The 17250-nt window shown below is 42.1% G+C and overlaps 1 protein-coding gene across 3 annotated transcripts in view; it reads right to left on the reverse strand.

Moving 5' to 3' along the window:
* LOC120103996 (molybdate-anion transporter-like) overlaps positions 1–17250 on the reverse strand; it is a 37346-nt gene that overhangs the window by 8644 nt on the left and 11452 nt on the right. For all 3 annotated transcript variants that reach the window (XR_005510146.1, XR_005510145.1, XM_039122849.1), the window contains exon 5: positions 11819–11907. Coding sequence is in view for 1 of the 3 variants with exons in the window: in XM_039122849.1 (XP_038978777.1) it covers positions 11819–11907 (89 nt within the window). In the remaining 2 variants the exon portion in view is untranslated. The remainder of the gene's footprint in view (positions 1–11818; positions 11908–17250) is intronic.

The raw sequence follows: 17250 nt of genomic DNA on the forward strand, positions 1-17250 counted from the left end.
GTCAAAACAAAACACAAAAAGCAGCTATGGTCTCCTCGAGGATGTAGCTCCTCTCGAGGATGTATCTCCTCCTCTCGAGGATGTGGCTCCTCCTCTCAATCTGCTCTGCTCCATGAGGAGGGTGACTGCATCTGTAACATGCCCGAGCTGAGTGATAATCGACGAAGTGGCTCTGCTATGTGTAGTGGAGAGCTCAGTCACCGACGTCTGAAGTGCGTCCAGCTTGTCGATAAGCACATTCGACAAGCGCTCGGCCCCCTCGGTAGTGGTGTGCATGTCACGTCCTATGTCATCCCGCATCTGTCGAGTGGTGCTCGTGACCTCACTCATGCTATGGAACTGGGCCTGGAGCAAAGTCCTCATGTTGTAGATCTCTTCCCGCACATGAGCCGTCATGTCAGTCACGGCCGTCAGGGAAGGGACCAACGCTGAAGATGGAGCGGGAGAGGGAGCAGGCACTGAACCTCGGAGCTTCCGAAGCAGATCATCCCGCAGATCTCGGACTATCTCCTGCCGCAGATCGCGGACTTTCTCCTGCCGCAGCTCCCGGAGCTGCTCAAGAGCGATGCGGACCTCCATGGGTGGTGGAGCCGAGGAGGAGGGTCCGGCGGAGGTGGTAGGAGCAGAAGTGGATGGAAAGTCCGGTAAGTCAGGATAGTCAGAATCTGGCTCAGGACTAGGGGAGTGTCTGGTGGTCTGTGTGGTGATGGAGGACTTCCTAACCCATGTCCCCTCTATCTTCCGAAACCCCATCCTGTGTAGGGTCCCCGGACGCATGCGATCAGTCCATCGCAATGCGCGAAAGGGTTCCCCCTCAGGGATAGGAATCTCGTACTCCCTAAACAACAGAGTGAATACCATACCGTAGGGTAGGGTGAGCCTAGGTCTGTCTAGTGGCTCACACAGGTATCGATAAATGAGTTTGGGAAAGTTGATTGGGGTGTCCTGAAGCATGTAGAACATGAGAGCTAGGTCTCTCTCAGATACAAAATCAAATCTCCCGGTCTTAGGGAAGATGGACCTAGACAATATACTCAGGAGGATCCGCACCTCAATCGGAAGTGAGCTAGCGGATACCTCGTCTAAGGGTGACTGGGGTGGATGCCCTAGAATGGCCGTAAGGGCCTCAACCCTGTCCTCGGGGTGTGTGGGAGCCACCCCTACTTGTGGAAGGTGGAGGATGTGGGCAATAAGATCCTCCGTAATGAACAGAGGGACACCGGCTACCGTGCCCTCGATACCCCCATCTCTCCGATGGACGGTACCGTAAAACTCTCTAACTAATCCAGGGTAAGTTGGGAGATCTAATGTGAGGAAATACTCTAAGCCCTGGACACGCAATCTCCCACCTATGGTGAAACCCTCCCGGGAGAGATAGTCGAAATCGACATATCTCCCGGTGGTGACGGCCTTCCCGGCGCACGGCCTCGCGGGAACCGCCCTCGGCGGGGAACGAGCCGGAGGTTGTTGCCTCGCGGGATCGTGCCGAGCCTTGGAGCGCCTCTCGGGACCGGCCTCGGGTCGGGACCTCTTCCGGACTACGGTTTTACGCGGCATAAGGACCTAGATTGGGAGGAAAACCCTAAGGGACGGTGAAAGGTTGACGGAAAAGGCTTGGGGACGACCGGGGACGACCTAGGAGTCGGCTCTAGGGCTTGTGAACAGTGGCGGCGAAGAATAGAAGTGTTTTCGAAACGACAAAGTTAGGGTTAAAAAGTCGGATCCCGACTGCGAGTCGACTCCACTGAGTCGCGAGTCGACTCGACCTCGAGTCGACTCCAGAATATGCGCGAGTCGACTCCCCCTCTGCTGCCATCAATCTCGAGTCGACTCCCGCAAATGCGCGAGTCGACTCCCCCTCAGGAGCCGACTCTGAAACTTACTCGAGTCGTCTCTAACTTTGGCACGCACCTAAAAATCATGTTATGTTCGTGCCGAATGAGGAAAAATCGCTAAATTATGATCTGATTTGATGATCATTGAAAAGAAACTCTATTTTAACCACAATCTAATCATCAAAATCAACGAATCTAGTGGAAACTACCACTAGGATGGATCAATCACTCCTAATCCCCTCCTAAGCACACTAAACCTCTCTTCACTTAGGGGTTTTATAAAAATGTCTGCTAATTGATCATCAGTACAAACAAATTGTAGTGTCACATCACCATTCAGTACATGATCTCTTATGAAGTGATGTCTTATCTCAACGTGTTTAGTTCTTGAATGCTGAATTGGATTTTTAGTTAGATTAATGGCACTTCTATTATCACAGTTAATAGGTATTTTATCTTGTTTAATGCCATAATCTTCTAATTGTTGTTTGATCCCCAAGATTTGAGCACAACAACTCCCGGCTGCAACATATTCAGCTTCAGCAGTAGATAATGCAACCGAGTTTTGTTTCTTGCTAAACCATGAGATTAGGTTTTCTTCTAGAAATTGACAAGACCCGCTGGTACTTTTTCTATCAAGCTTACATCCAGCGAAGTCTGAATCTGTGTATCCTATTAGGTTTAGGCTAGATTCTTTAGAATACCATAACCCTATGTTCTTTGTTCCTATTAGGTATTTAAAGATTCTCTTTACTGCAATTAGATGTGATTTCTTAGGATTAGCCTGATATCTAGCACACATGCAAACACTAAACATAATATCAGGTCTACTTGCAGTAAGATACAATAAAGATCCTATCATACCTCTATACAGTTTCTGATCTACAGATTTACCTGATTCATCTTGGTCTAATTTGCATGATGAGCTCATGGGGGTGCTGATTGATTTGTTTCCCTCCATATCAAACTTCTTGAGCATCTCCTTGATGTATTTGGCTTGATTGATGAAGATGCCTCCTTCAGACTGTTTGATTTGAAGCCCGAGGAAGTAGTTCAGCTCTTCCATCATGCTCATCTCAAATTCACTCTGCATCAAATCAGCAAATTCTTCACAGAGGCGATTGTTAGTAGCACCGAAAATGATATCATCAACATAAATCTGTACTAGTAGCATATCTTGGTTTTTCTTTTTCAGAAATAGTGTTGTATCTACATTACCCCTAGAGAACTCATGTTCTAGTAGGAATTTGCTAAGCCTCTCATACCATGCTCTAGGTGCTTGTTTCAAACCATAAAGTGCTTTGTTCAATTTATAAACATAATTAGGGTATTGATGATTTTCAAAACCAGGAGGTTGTTCTACATATACCTCCTCATTAATATACCCATTTAAAAATGCACTTTTTACATCCATTTGAAATAACTTGAAGTCCTTAGAGCATGCAAATGCTAATAATAATCTAATAGCCTCAAGTCTAGCTACGGGAGCAAAGGTTTCATCAAAATCTATACCTTCTTCTTGATTATAACCCTTTGCTACTAGTCTAGCCTTATTCCTTATTACAATTCCATTTTCATCTAGTTTATTTTTATAAATTCATTTTGTACCTATAATTGGATATTCAGAAGGTCTCTCAACTAGATTCCATACTTTGTTTCTAGTAAATTGGTTTAATTCTTCTTGCATTGCATTTATCCAATTTACATCATTTTCGGCTTCTTCTATGTGTTTGGGCTCAAAGTGTGAGACAAAAGCTAGATGGTTATTTAAATTTCTAAGGGATGCTCTAGTCCTAACCGGTTGAGATGGATCATCTAGAATTAGTTCCTTAGGATGCCCGTGAGCATACCTCCAAGCTTTAGTTAGCCCATGATCCACAATAGCCTCTTGGCTTGATGATGCATCTTCAATCAATTTTTGATTGTCATCTTGTAATGTCATCTCATTTATCTTTTCTTCAAGAATTTCAGCATCATCATCAAAATTACCTTTCTTACTAGAGAAAAAATCACTAGAATCATCAAACACAACATGTATGGATTCTTCTATAACTAGGGTTCTTTTATTAAAGACTCTATAGGCTTTACTAGTTGTGGAGTAACCTAAGAATATGCCCTCATCAGATTTAGAGTCAAATTTACCTAGATTATCTTTCCCATTATTATGAACAAAACACCTACATCCAAAAACATGAAAGTAATTAACTTTTGGTTTTCTGTTTTTCCAAAGTTCATAAGGTGTTTTCTTTATAATGGGTCTTAATAAAACTCTATTTAATATATGACAAGAAGTATTAATGGCTTCTCCCCAAAAGTACTTAGGGAGGTTACTTTCACATAACATAGTTCTAGCCATTTCCTCTAGAGTTCTATTTTTCCTTTCCACAACTCCATTTTGTTGTGGTGTCCTAGGTGCAGAAAAATTATGGATTATCCCCTTTTTACTACAAAACTCATCAAATGACTGATTTTCGAATTCGGTACCATGGTCACTTCTAATAGCTATTACTGAGGTATCTCTAGCATTGGTTACTTCTTTATGGAATTTCTTAAAAACAGAAAATGCTTGATCCTTATGTGCTAGGAACATGACCCATGTGTACCTAGAATAATCATCTACAATAACTAGACCATATTTATTTCCACCTAGGCTTGTTGTTCTAGTTGGTCCGAATAAGTCCATCTGTAATAATTCTAGAGGTCTAGAGGTAGAGACACATTTTATGGATTTAAATGAGTTTCTAGATTGTTTGCCAAATTGACATGCTTCACATATTTTATTCTTTTCAAATTTTAATTTTGGCAAACCTATCACGGAATCTCTTTTAACTAGTTTAGTTATTGTGTCCATGCTTGCATGACCTAACTTACGGTGCCATAACCAACTAGCATCATTATCCTTAGTTTCATTAACAACTAAACATTGGTTATGTTTGGCAAGATCTTCAAGGTCTACAACATACACATTCCCACGTCTAATTCCTTTAAAAACTAAACTATTGTCATTTGGGTTTGTTATAATGCATAGTGATGGTTTAAATATAACATCATACTCTTTATCACATAATTGACTAATGCTTAATAGGTTATGCTTAAGACCATCAACATATCTAACATTATCAATAAAAGTAGAAGGGATAATTTGAACTTTACCAATACCAATGATGTGACCTTGGTTGTTGTCTCCAAAAGTCACAGCACCTCCCTTCTTAGCTTCAAGGGTGAAAAATTGATCCTTGTCACCCGTCATGTGTCTTGAGCAGCCACTATCCAAGTACCAGCAATTTTTGTTGACCTTGGCTGCAAGACACTCCTACACAAGCAGATCATATAATCTTAGGTACCCAAGTTTTCTTGGGTCCTTCATGGTTAGTCATATTGGTTCCTTTTGGAACCCATACCCTTTTAATTTTTCTTTTAGTTTTTCCCTTCCTATAGTCACATACATTTGCCTTATGTCCTACAGTTCCACAACAAAAGCAGATTACTTTCTTAGTTTTGCTTTCTCCAGCTTTAACAAAGAAGTTACTAAGAAGTTTTTGTTTATTTTTTGGTTTATACCCTAAACCCGCTCTATTAAATACTGCTCGTTGACTATTTAGTATCATGTTCAATTTTTCAGAACTATATGTAAACTTTTCTACCAAAGGTTTGTACTTTTCAAGTTCTTTAGTTAGAGTTTGTTTTTCGGTTTTTAGAATGTTTAAATCTTTATGAGATTCTCGTTTAAGTTTTGTTTATTGTTTTTAAGTTCTGAAATTTCCTTAGTTAATTTTTCATTATCTTTACTCAAGGTATTAGTCTTTTGAGTTAAGAGTTGATTGCTTGTCTTAAGTTCTAAATTTTCTTTGATAAGAACATCTTTATCCTTAACTAATGAATCATACTTACGGATATAAGTTTGGTTAATTACTTTTAGTTCTTTGTTTTTAGCATTTATAGCCTTATATTCAATCATTAGTTCATTAAAAGCATCATAAAGCTCATCAAAAGTAAAATCTAAAGGCGATTCGGACGTTACCTCATTTTCATTGGCCATGAAGCAGAAATTGGCCTTTTCCTCTTGTTCCTCATCCGATGAAGAGGATGATGAGTCAGAGTCGGATAGTGTTGTGACAAGAGCCTTCTTCTTCTTGTACTTGCTCCCATTCTTCAGTAAAGGGCACTCAGCTCTTATGTGACCCGGCTTCTTGCACTCGTAACACCCAATCCCCTCATTTTCCCTTTCCTTACCTTTGTCCTTGTGGTAGGAATTTGAGGGGCCTCTCCTTTGATGATAGGACTTCTTGTGGTTGATGAATTTTCTGAATTTGCGCATAAGAAGAGCCTCACCATCATCTCCCTCAAGCTCTTCTTCTTCACTACTGCTGCTGCAAGACAAGTCTTTATTAGATGATGTCGATTTAAGAGCTATTACCTTTTTCTTATGGGAGGACTCTTCTTCGCTGTGCTGCTTCATTGTGAGCTCGTGAGTCATTAGGGATCCAAGGAGCTCTTCAAGTGGAAGCTTGTTCAAGTCTTTAGCTTCTTGGATTGCCGTCACCTTGGCTTTCCATGACCTTGGTAGACAGCGAAGAATTTTTCTGACAAGCTCACTGTTAGTATAGTTCTTGCCAAGGCTTTTTAGGCCATTGACAATGTCAGTAAACCTAGTGAACATGCATGTGATTGTTTCATTAGAATCCATTTTAAATAATTCATACTTATGAACCAATATATTTATTTTGGATTCTTTGACTTGATTCGTGCCCTCATGGGTCACTTCAAGTCTGTCCCAAATCTCTTTTGCAGAATTACAAGTAGAGACCCTATTGAATTCATTTCTATCTAAGGCACAATAAAGCACATTCATAGCTTTAGAATTTAGTTGTGCCTTTCTCATGTCATGTTCATCCCAATCCTTTTCTAGTTTGGGTACCGTGACACTCTCTACATATATGGATGGGATGTATGGCCCATTTACTACAATGGTCCACATCTCATAGTCTTGGGCTTGGTGAATATTCTCATCCTAGCCTTCCAATATGAGTAGTCGGATCCATTAAAGAATGGGGGTCTTTGGGTGGACTGACCCTCAATGTGGGAAGATCCAAATGGGGTTGTCATTTCGATCTTTTACTCTTGGGTGGAAGAGTTTAGGCTCTGATACCACTTGTTGCCCAGATAGACAACCCAAGAGGGGGGGGTGAATTGGGTTTTAAAATAATTTAGCTATTTAAAACGTTGTGGATGACTAATTAAAACTATTGCAAGTTCTTTAATTAATTGCTATGTGCTGTAAGTGATATGAGAGTAAGAGAAAGAGAGACAATCAATCACAAACACCAAGTTTTATAGTGGTTCGGAGCTAACCCTTGCTCCTACGTCCACTCCCCAAGTCTCACTTGGGAATTCACTATAACCCCTTGGATTACAGCCGGTTGTTTTCCAAGCTCACAACCAAACTTGTTGTTTTACGAGCTCACAACGAACTCGGTCGGTTTTTCCTGGCTCACCGACTAGAACCGCCCCGATTGTTTTTCCGGGATCACAATCGAACCCTTACACACGTTGGTTTTACACTCGGCTCACCAACCAACCTCAATACCCTTGATTCAATCCCCCGATTGAACCAAGTAAAGACCAGGTGAAAATAAAAGGTACAAACAGAAAACACAGCTTCTCAAAAAGCAGATAAATAACAATATAAACAGAAGAAAAGTTAGAAGCCCTCAAACACGTTTGAGTTGGAGTTGAGTGGGGCTTCTCGAACTTCGGGTCTCCTCTTGAATGTGTGGTCGACTTGAATGCAGGAGGAGGCTTCTTTAATTGCTGGGAAGAGGAAGTTGGATGGAGTTAATGCCGCTCTTCCCTCTTTTCGTTGAAGAACAGGTTGCAGAGATTGAATGCTTGATTACTTTGAGTGGAATAGTTGTTCTCTACTTTGCTACAGTCCTCTGTGGCTATTTAAACCAACCCCCACGGAAACTAGCCGTTAGAGACCTTTTTCTGCCCGTTCTGCACACTCTGCACAGCCTGACAATATGTCCGTTGGTGGGTTGGAGTCGACTCGCGCGATCAGGAGTCGACTCGGCTGTAGCGGGAGTCGACTCATGTTTTTCTGGAGTCGACTCGGCAACTGTTTCGGATTTGAATTAAAGTAGCCTCTTCGACTGGGAGTCGACTCGTCTTGACCCGGAGTCGACTCGCCAACTTCTGGAGCTGACTTGGCATTTTCGGAGTCGGCTCATCCCATGAAGTCCACGGAGCCAATTTTCAACTTGGCCAACTCGAGTCGACTCGACTGTCCTAGGAGTCGACTCGGCGCTCAGAGCCCGAACTCCCGATCTTCTGTCTTTTGGCTCGTCTAGTCTTGGAGTCGACTCGAACTTCCCCGGAGTCGACTCGGCTCTCAGTTTCCGAAACTAAGTCTTCTGCCCTTTTGGTGTACCGCTGCCTTGGAGTCGACTCGAGCTTTCTAGGAGTCGACTCGGCTCTCAGACACAGCAGATTGGTCTTCTGTCTTCTTTGGGGTCGCGGTGTCTAGGAGTCGACTCGCGTATTGCGGGAGTCGACTCGAATCTCAGAGTCCGAAAAACGTTCTCTGACTTTTTCCTTGTGTTCCTCTGAGAGTCGACTCTCACTTTCTTTGGAGTCGACTTGCCAACCATCGGAGTCGACTCGCGTTCCACTGGAGTCGACTCGAATCTCAGACCCGAAAACTGCTCTCTGACTTTTCTGCCTGTGACTCCTAGGAGTCGACTCATACTACCCTGGAGTCGACTCGGTGAACATCGGAGTCGACTCGCGCACTTCAGGAGTCGACTCGCTGACAGGTTTTGAGTTGATGCTTTCTGTTCGTCTGTCTGTTCTCAGTCGGAGTCGACTCGTACTGATCCGGAGTCGACTCGAGCTCGTGCCAGTGAACTTGATACGCTTGGAGTCGACTCGTGATACTCTGGAGTCGACTCGAGTCTCAGACTTTGGTTCAAGCTGACTTCTTAACTTATCCAAAATATTATGAACCAAGTCTAGAGACACTTAGACAAGATTTTCACTGAAACACTTAATTGAATTCATTAGTAAACAAGAGATATACTCAAATGCTTTGAGCTCATCAAAATCAAATAGGGTTTTAATCAATCACTCCACAATTACCGTGGTCTAGAGGGAAGAACGTCATCTTGGTCATCGTTGACCGGCTCACCAAATATGCCCACTTCTTGGCCATATCCCATCCATACACTGCAAGGGAAGTGGCAGCACTCTTCGTCAACCAAGTGGCCCAATTGCATGGGATGCCAAGGTCGATTGTTAGCGACCGAGACCCGATATTCGTAAGTCATTTTTGGTGTGAATTCTTCAAGCTTCAAGGCACCACTCTCCACATGAGCTCTGCGTACCACCCTCAATCCGATGGCCAAACCGAGGTGGTTAACAGATGTGTCGAACAATACCTCAGGTGTTTGTGCAGGCAGTTTCCGAAGACGTGGGAGCGGAACTTGGCATGGGCGGAGTACTGGCATAACACCACTTTCCATTCCACTGCCAGAATGACATCTTTTTAGGCATTGTATGGACGAGCCCCACCAACAATCGTCCGCTACATGGAAGGGCTCACGGCGGTGGATGAAGTCAATAGAACTTTGGCTGCCTGTGACCAACTGATGGAGTTAAAAGGCAACTTGGAGAAGGCGCAAGGACGAATGAAGCAACAGGCAGACAAGAATAGAAGGGAAGTCACTTTTGCAGTAGGGGAGTGGGTGTTTTTAAAGCTTCCACCATATCGGCAACAGATGATCTTCCGGCGAGTGCACCAGAAGCTTGCTTAGAAATACTTCGGACCCTATCGCATTATTCAGTGCGTCATACCAGTCGCTTATAGGTAGCGTTACCAGAGGATGCAAGGGTTCACCCGGTATTTCATGTATCGCTTCTCAAACGGAAGCTAGGAGAGGGACAAGTTCCTTGTTCAGGGCCACCACTCATCCAAGAGGACGGACAATTCGCACTGGAACCAGCCACCATCAGGGACTATCAATGGGTCAAAAGGGGAGGGAAGATCATCGAAGAAGTTCTCGTTCAATGGCGATCGTTGCCAGAGGAGGACGCTACCTGGGAAGAATATAATCAATTGAAGCAACAATACCCAAGAGCCAACCTCGAGGACAAGGCTTTGGCTGAAGGGGGAAGGGATGATGGGATCAACAGACCTCGACGAGTTCGGAGGCCGAACCCACGTTATCTCGCGACCATCGATCACGTTCCCCACGAAGACGCCGAAGTCGCAAGGAGTCTGGTAAAGGAAGAGAAGAAGTCAGCCACTTGCAGTTCGGGTGTGAAGGAGAGGGAGGGAACGAAAGCCATGCACGAGGCTACAACATCAGAAGTGAGAAACAGTCTTCCGAAATGACATCCGGCTTTTCCGCACGTCAGTTATCAAGAGGTCACCCATGGGAAATAAATGAGGGCGTGAGAGGATAGCTGGGGGGGTGTGGTATTATCTCTTGTCTATTAGCTTTCATTGGGGTTACTCTCACCCGAAGTAGAGTATTTTCTATTCGCATGCATCGGGTTGCTCTCACCCAGGAAGTAGAGCTTGTTACCTCGTTTTCTTTCCTTTTGAAGTCTATTTAAATATTAAGATCTCTTCCTTTCTCTTCTATACGACTTCTTCTCTCCTTGATCTGGGACGTGAAGAAGAGCTGGGTCTTACAATAAAACTTCTCGATATGCATAGAATCCAAAAGGATCATTCTAGTACTCTAGAAAGATGTTAGAATGCACTTGCAAAGATTATGAACAATGTTGGTTGAAACCTCAGTTAACAAATTCTTCACCTTGCATTTGAATGTCCTATTTTAGAATCTTTATCCTAACACAAGCATGCAATTGACTCTACATTAGACTAGGCCATAACCTATTATTTTGTTTTTGCTCTTCAGCTAATAGCTGTACAATTAATTATGCCCAACGTCATAATGCAAAGAAGTGTTGAATCAACATTTCAAACAGCAAATTGCAAACAGGTTTACGATAACCACCCAGCTAATAATTAAGGTCCATCAAAGTATGTTCCAGTTTGAGTCCCCACTTTCCCATGTCACTGAGTGTATAAAAACTTAGGAAATAAGCAATAAGATATTTAGATCAAGCAAATCAAATCCTCGCAACAGTTTTTTTCAAGGGAACTAAATCCTTGAAATTCATAAATTGTTGAGAAAACTCTTGTTGGCTGAGTTTACAAAGATAGTTTTCCGTTACAATAATTGCTAGCTCTGATGAGCCTTTGGAGATCTCCAAGCTATATCAAAGCCATATAGAAAATGCATGAAGTCCTAAAATATAGCTCAACAATCAGATGTGTAGGATAGCTACCTGACATAAAGCCCCTTTGATATTCACATTGTTTTGTAAAATCATGATGGAATGCAGTCTGGTTGTGTTGAGCCTAAACATCGTAGCATATTGTTGCATGCTTTACAAATCGATGAGTTACCTTCTCATGGTGGCCTCACAATGTAGAACTTCATTTCTTTTTTGTTCCACAATTCATTCAACCCACAAGAATGATCATCTAAAATGAAATATAATATGGATAACCAAAAGCAAAAAATCACAGAAGCCCTGAACATGGCATTTTTTTGTGAACGATGTTAAAAGAACTACATTAACTAAAAAAAGGAAAAAAGGCACTATAATCTAATATCTACAAAGTTCACATTGTTAATAGAAACAAGGTATACGACTTCACAAATAAGAGTCTGAGATACAAAATTGGCATGTCCTGAGCTAAGATTTTAGTAAGTTGAAACATGGAACATAAAAGTGATGCTTGCTTTCAACCCAACAGTACAACATTCCAAAAAAAATGTATATATATCAGATCACTAGTCTCAAAAATGCAGCATATATCTTTTACAAAATTTAAAATGAAAAATAAAATAGCGCATGAAAATTCCATATAACATGGTAATAAGTATATAGTAATCACATAAACATACCACTATGGTTGGTGCCCAAAGAATCCAAAAGACTGCCATGGAAAAATGGATGCTTGATTGAGACCATGAAAGCAGCCATATCCTCCTGTCTGGGAAGCCCCCCAAAAAAGCAAACAGCAGCTCATAAAAGGGAATGAAAAGATAGGCAAAAGGTCAGGATGCAGTCTGAAAGCATGCGATCTATTTTGGCTTAGAAAACCCAAAACTAGGCACGTACACCCGATTAGACTCATAAGGCCAAGGAATGACCAACCAACGATATTCCCAGACCTGCATACAAATATATTTTACAGCCTCAGCTGGACACCTTTTCTTACATCACTAGGACTCCTAAACTAGAAATAATTAAAAAAGCAAAAAGAATAGTGGCAAGGCCCACCCAGCTAATGTTGGCTGCATCCCTCTCTTTGAATCCTGTTAGGACTCCTAAAACAGAAAGAAATCAATCATATCCTTTTAATTTTAAGATGATTTCTTGGCCATCCAAAGTTTGACTCTTAAGCGTCAATTTAAGATCGTATCCTAGCCATATCATATCCTACAATTTCAACATATTGTGTCATATCTGCATCTTGTCTGTATCCATGCTTCCTAGATTAACACCTATCTGGCGCCTAATTGCAGCCCAAATTAATGCAAGAAGAAACTTCCAAAACAGTCTCTAAAAGCCAGCAAAGTAAATCCTATCGCAATATAGAAATCTTATAGCTAAAGAAAACAAAAATTGCCTAACTAATCGCCTGAAAAAGGCAGAAAAAACTTGTTTATGCTGACTTTTCTTTAACTAGCAAGGACTGGCCAAGGAGATGTGCATGGCTGCTCCTTGTGGTCCTTTGACTACATCTTTCCATCACTGCTATTGTGGGGAAAATGTTGTCATCAGGAGGCCCATGGAGGTAACCTATAGTTGGTGCCATTCTTACAGTCCCATTACAAAGTAGCAGCATTTGACCCAAACCTTGAGTTTTGGCCTCTGAGCTGAGGCAGAGGTTGGAACTGGAGCAGCTCCGGCAGTGGTGAAATAGAAAGCAACATAGGTATGCTAGCACCTAGAATGTGGCCTAAAGGTCCAGGTACTTATTGCAAGCATGAAGAGTACTTGCAGTAACCATTTCACAGGATGATGTTCAGCTATTTGTTTAACATTTGGTTCAAGATGGTGGCACTCAACCCCAATTTCAGGAAATGCAATGTGAATGCTCTTGCTTCAAGTTTCAACTTACAATAAGCCGAAGAATTGGCATATATTGTTCAGATACGATAGCAGTGACAAACTAGACATCCATTAACAAGACAGCAAATGCTGAAGTTATTAGATCATCAACAACAGCCTTTTTTCAGATAGGAGTAATGTAGCTTTGACTGCTGATGGCAAGGGAATGGATAGATCGGAAAAGTAATTTTCTCCATGCAAGAAGCTTGAGATTGCAACAGAACATGGCTATTTCATGAGGCATGTTGCTTTTTTCCTTTTGAAGTCTTATTCCTCTTTCTACAAGGAAATGGCAAGCTATGTTTCGAATTGTATTATTGGTTGAGTGAGGTCTGAACATTCTGTCACATCTAAGTTGATGTTTAGATTGAAAGAATGGAAACTTAGAGCAATGGCATGATCTTCTGTTCTAATCGTTGCAGGCACTTGCGTTGCAGTGTATGGCACATTTTCACCTTGCATCAAGTTAAAAAGAAATGTAATGAGTTAAAATATCACTTTTTAATAAATAAAAACAATAAGAAGGAATAGAGCCTATTGAAAAATGTCAACCTTCAAAGCATGATTAGGACTATGGATCTTTTTAAATGAAGGAGCATTGTTAGAGTGCATAGCAGCTGAGAAATTCCACTTAGGGTGGTACCTGTTTTAGAAGTTCATACCTGCAGGTGCTTCAATCAAGGTTTTAAATCCTATGGGATGGGGTTGTTGCAGTTTTTCCATGGAAGGAGATGCGCCACCATCCCGGCCCATCCTAATACTTGAGATAGGGGATGCCCCAAGATGTACTGATTGGGATGCTAAGACAATGGCAGGATGGTTTTGTCTCCACAGTCAGGATGGTACCCCATCCCAGTGTCCTGCAGGATATCTCACCGCGACTAGAGTCCTTGGCTTCAATTATATCCAATTGTACAACTTTGAAATTTAATTTTAGATTTAGAGTTTGAAAAGAAAAACATAGTGCATAAAGTGGTATTTAAGCATCCAAGATCCTAAATCAAGGCTTCAGATCTGCAACGCTTCAATGATGACCCAAGCTAAATGTGATGATTAGCTTCCATGTTTTGAAGAGAACCTCAAGAACATCAATTATGCAAGCAGCGATCTACAAACGATTGTTGGGGGCAAGCTATTAGAGTTGGAGGCAAAAACAAGGCATATGGACAAAATGCAGTATATTTTGGAAAAGTTTGATATAAATCTTGAATTTGTGAAGAATTTTTAGGGAGATAAAATCTATGTTTTTCCAAATAAAAACAATAATATCACTTATATACTATTTCATGCCCAAGAGGAATAGTCAAAAATATGTAAGAGCAACAAATGCTGATTTCAAAATCCTAGGGCAATCATGTGTTGATCCTGCTTTGAGAATAAATCATATACTGATTAGAACTTCTTAGGGCAGAAAAAAAGCAGCATGTGGTACCAAAGAAACAACCACACTAGTGCTTTTTTTGGAGTCTTAGGGGAGAAACCAACAGATTTTGCAAACAATGGATAGCAAAATAGAGGCTATGAAAGGAGAAGGTAGCAAACCATAATTTATTGACATATGAGAGTGAGACAATAAGCCATAAACTTAAGATAGAGTTCTATAATGCTAATATAACTGGAAAGTTCGGTACCTGGTTTCCTTAGTTATCCAATACATTTAAGACACTAGCAGCATAAAAGAGAGTAAAATGGAGATAAAGTGAATTAGGAAGTTCCCCAATTGAATTTTTAGTTGTGGTAGACAACAAGTTCATTTTGGTGACGTACAAGCTTGATAATTCCACCATTGAAAAACGTGTGGCATTAGAAGCAAATTAACATGGCTGTGGAATATATTAAGAGCAAGATTCGCAATCTCAGTGCCAAACTCCATACCAGTACCATGCTGATACCAAGGTTTGCCATACCGGGTCCGATAAGCATACCGGTTGCCTACCGGACCGGTACGGTTCCGGTTCGTTCCGGAACTAGCCGGTACGAACCGGTCAGCTCTTTTCCGCCGAAGCCGAGGAAGAAGAAGAGGAGAGAGAGCGCAGGGAAGAGAGGGAGAGAGGAGACCCGTCGCCACCATCAGAGAGCCACGGAGGGGTGGCGGAGGCCGGGGGGGCAGCGGAGCTCGCGGGGAGGAGGGGGAGCCCGCGGGGGCGCAGCGGAGGCCGATGCCGAGGAGGAAATTTAAGTGAAATCGGCAAATCGAGTGTCGATTTTTCTTAAAATTTCCAAATTTAAAAGCCGTGGCCACATCCCCTATTTCTTCCGCCGCGCCCCCGCAGGCTCCCCCGCCCCCGCCCCCCGGCCTCCACCGCCCCTCTGCGGCTCTCCAATGGCAGCAACGGGTCTCCTCCCTCCCTCTCTTCCCCGCGCTCTCTCTCCTCTTCGTCTTCTTCGTCTCCGGCACAGAACCGTTCTGTACCGATTTCTACTACTCCAGCATATCGGTTATAGGCCGGACTGGTTCGAACCGACCGGTACGGGCTGGTTCGTCAGACCTTGGCTAATATAGTGTCAGTATGCCTAGTATAGGGGTTGGTTCAATGCATGGAGACTTGATACGCCCCCCTGTATCGAGTCTTGTTTGGTACCGGTACACCAGGTATAGGGCAGTATGCACCGGTATGGTGAACCTTGATTAAGAAACTAGTGGACTAGTCAAATTGGCACCAAGTTTAATTTCTAGCATGAAGCCTAACCTTCCTGATGCAAATTAGAAGTCATTACATGTTAGACACCAAACACATAGCTGCACACTGGCTTGTGTTTTATATTTATGGTAGAAGGATGCATCACACGTTACCTTCCAAAGACCCGTTTTGCACATATCAGTCTGAAAGAAGGCTTCGGCAGAGGCAACACAGTTTGAATTTAGACTTCAAATAGTTTCGTTGGATAAAATACTGAGTTAGCTTACAAAACATCATAAATTACCTCAATTAGAGCTCAAATGAGAGAGTTATGGATAAAATAGAGAAGCAATGTCAGGCTGCCTGTTTTTAGTGGCACAGAATTGCCTTCGAAGTAGCAGGCAGCAGAAACCCGCCATCAGATTCTGAGGCTGGAAACGACCATCAGAAGCCAGAAACCTGACTTTTACTCCAAATTGGAGTGGGAAAACCATCTAAAGGCATCTCATTGACTTCCAGTGACTGGCAATGCAAATATAGCCATCAGATGCCTTGAAGGCCATGTAACCACCTTGTGCAGAATTAACCAAGATTAGTCCTTTCTTCAAGACTAGAAGTAAGCAAGCGGTCCAAAATTTATTGATGTAAGGGGTCCCAGAACCCTATCAATACCTGCATGCCCTCAAATGACACATCAATAAAAGTATTCTTCTCGTGAGTGTACCTTAATGTTTTTATCAATAAATCACACTTTAGTTTTTCTCTCTAAGTAAAGATCTTACACATGCTTTTATGAACTCCAAAGCAACTCAGAGGATTTTAAGGATCGTTTGATAACAAGCTAGTGGATTTTGGGGAGTAGCAAACAACCTTCAAAGCCTTTGATAGACTCAAAGCACTGAAAAAGATCTTCAGCAATAAAGCAATTGCTACTAGGCAAAGTTTGCCATCTTGGCACCGGACCCCATACTAGTACCAACCATGCTAGCATAGTGTTGGTAACATGCTGGGCACAACCGCCAAACTAGGCTAGTCAATTTTATGAACCCCACTCCACAAAATAGAAGTAAAAGATATGAGACCCACATCCTCCCACATAAGATCAGGAACATCAGACTTCTTTTGGGCACCTAAAAAAGGAGGGAGGTGAAAGTGGCAACAGAATGAGGACAAAAGAAAGAAGCCTTGTCATTTGCATAGGCCAGCCTCACCTTCTTCCCTGAGCATTTTTTCTTCCTTTTAAACCATCCATTGACTATTGTTAGGTAATTTATATCTAGTTTTTTAATCCTGTTTAAAATCCTTTAAAATTTAAAACAAGAACAAAGAGTGATATAATAACATTTGCTGCAGTTAATAGAAGTTTTAGCTCTTTGTTTATTCTTCCTGTGTTGCCTTGATGTTTCTTTGATTCTTGATTGATTGCCTCAAACCTAGGGGTTCATGCCATGCCTTAAGAACATATATATACATATAGACACACCCTTCTAGCTGATTTTCAACAAATAGGCTGTTATTATCAGATTTAAACAAAATAGAGATGAATATTTAATATAAGATCTAGGGACTTGCAGGAGATCCCTATGCAGGTTGTCAAC

This window comes from Phoenix dactylifera, unplaced genomic scaffold (genome assembly GCF_009389715.1).
Source record: "Phoenix dactylifera cultivar Barhee BC4 unplaced genomic scaffold, palm_55x_up_171113_PBpolish2nd_filt_p 001818F, whole genome shotgun sequence".
Taxonomy (NCBI): Eukaryota; Viridiplantae; Streptophyta; class Magnoliopsida; order Arecales; family Arecaceae; genus Phoenix; species Phoenix dactylifera.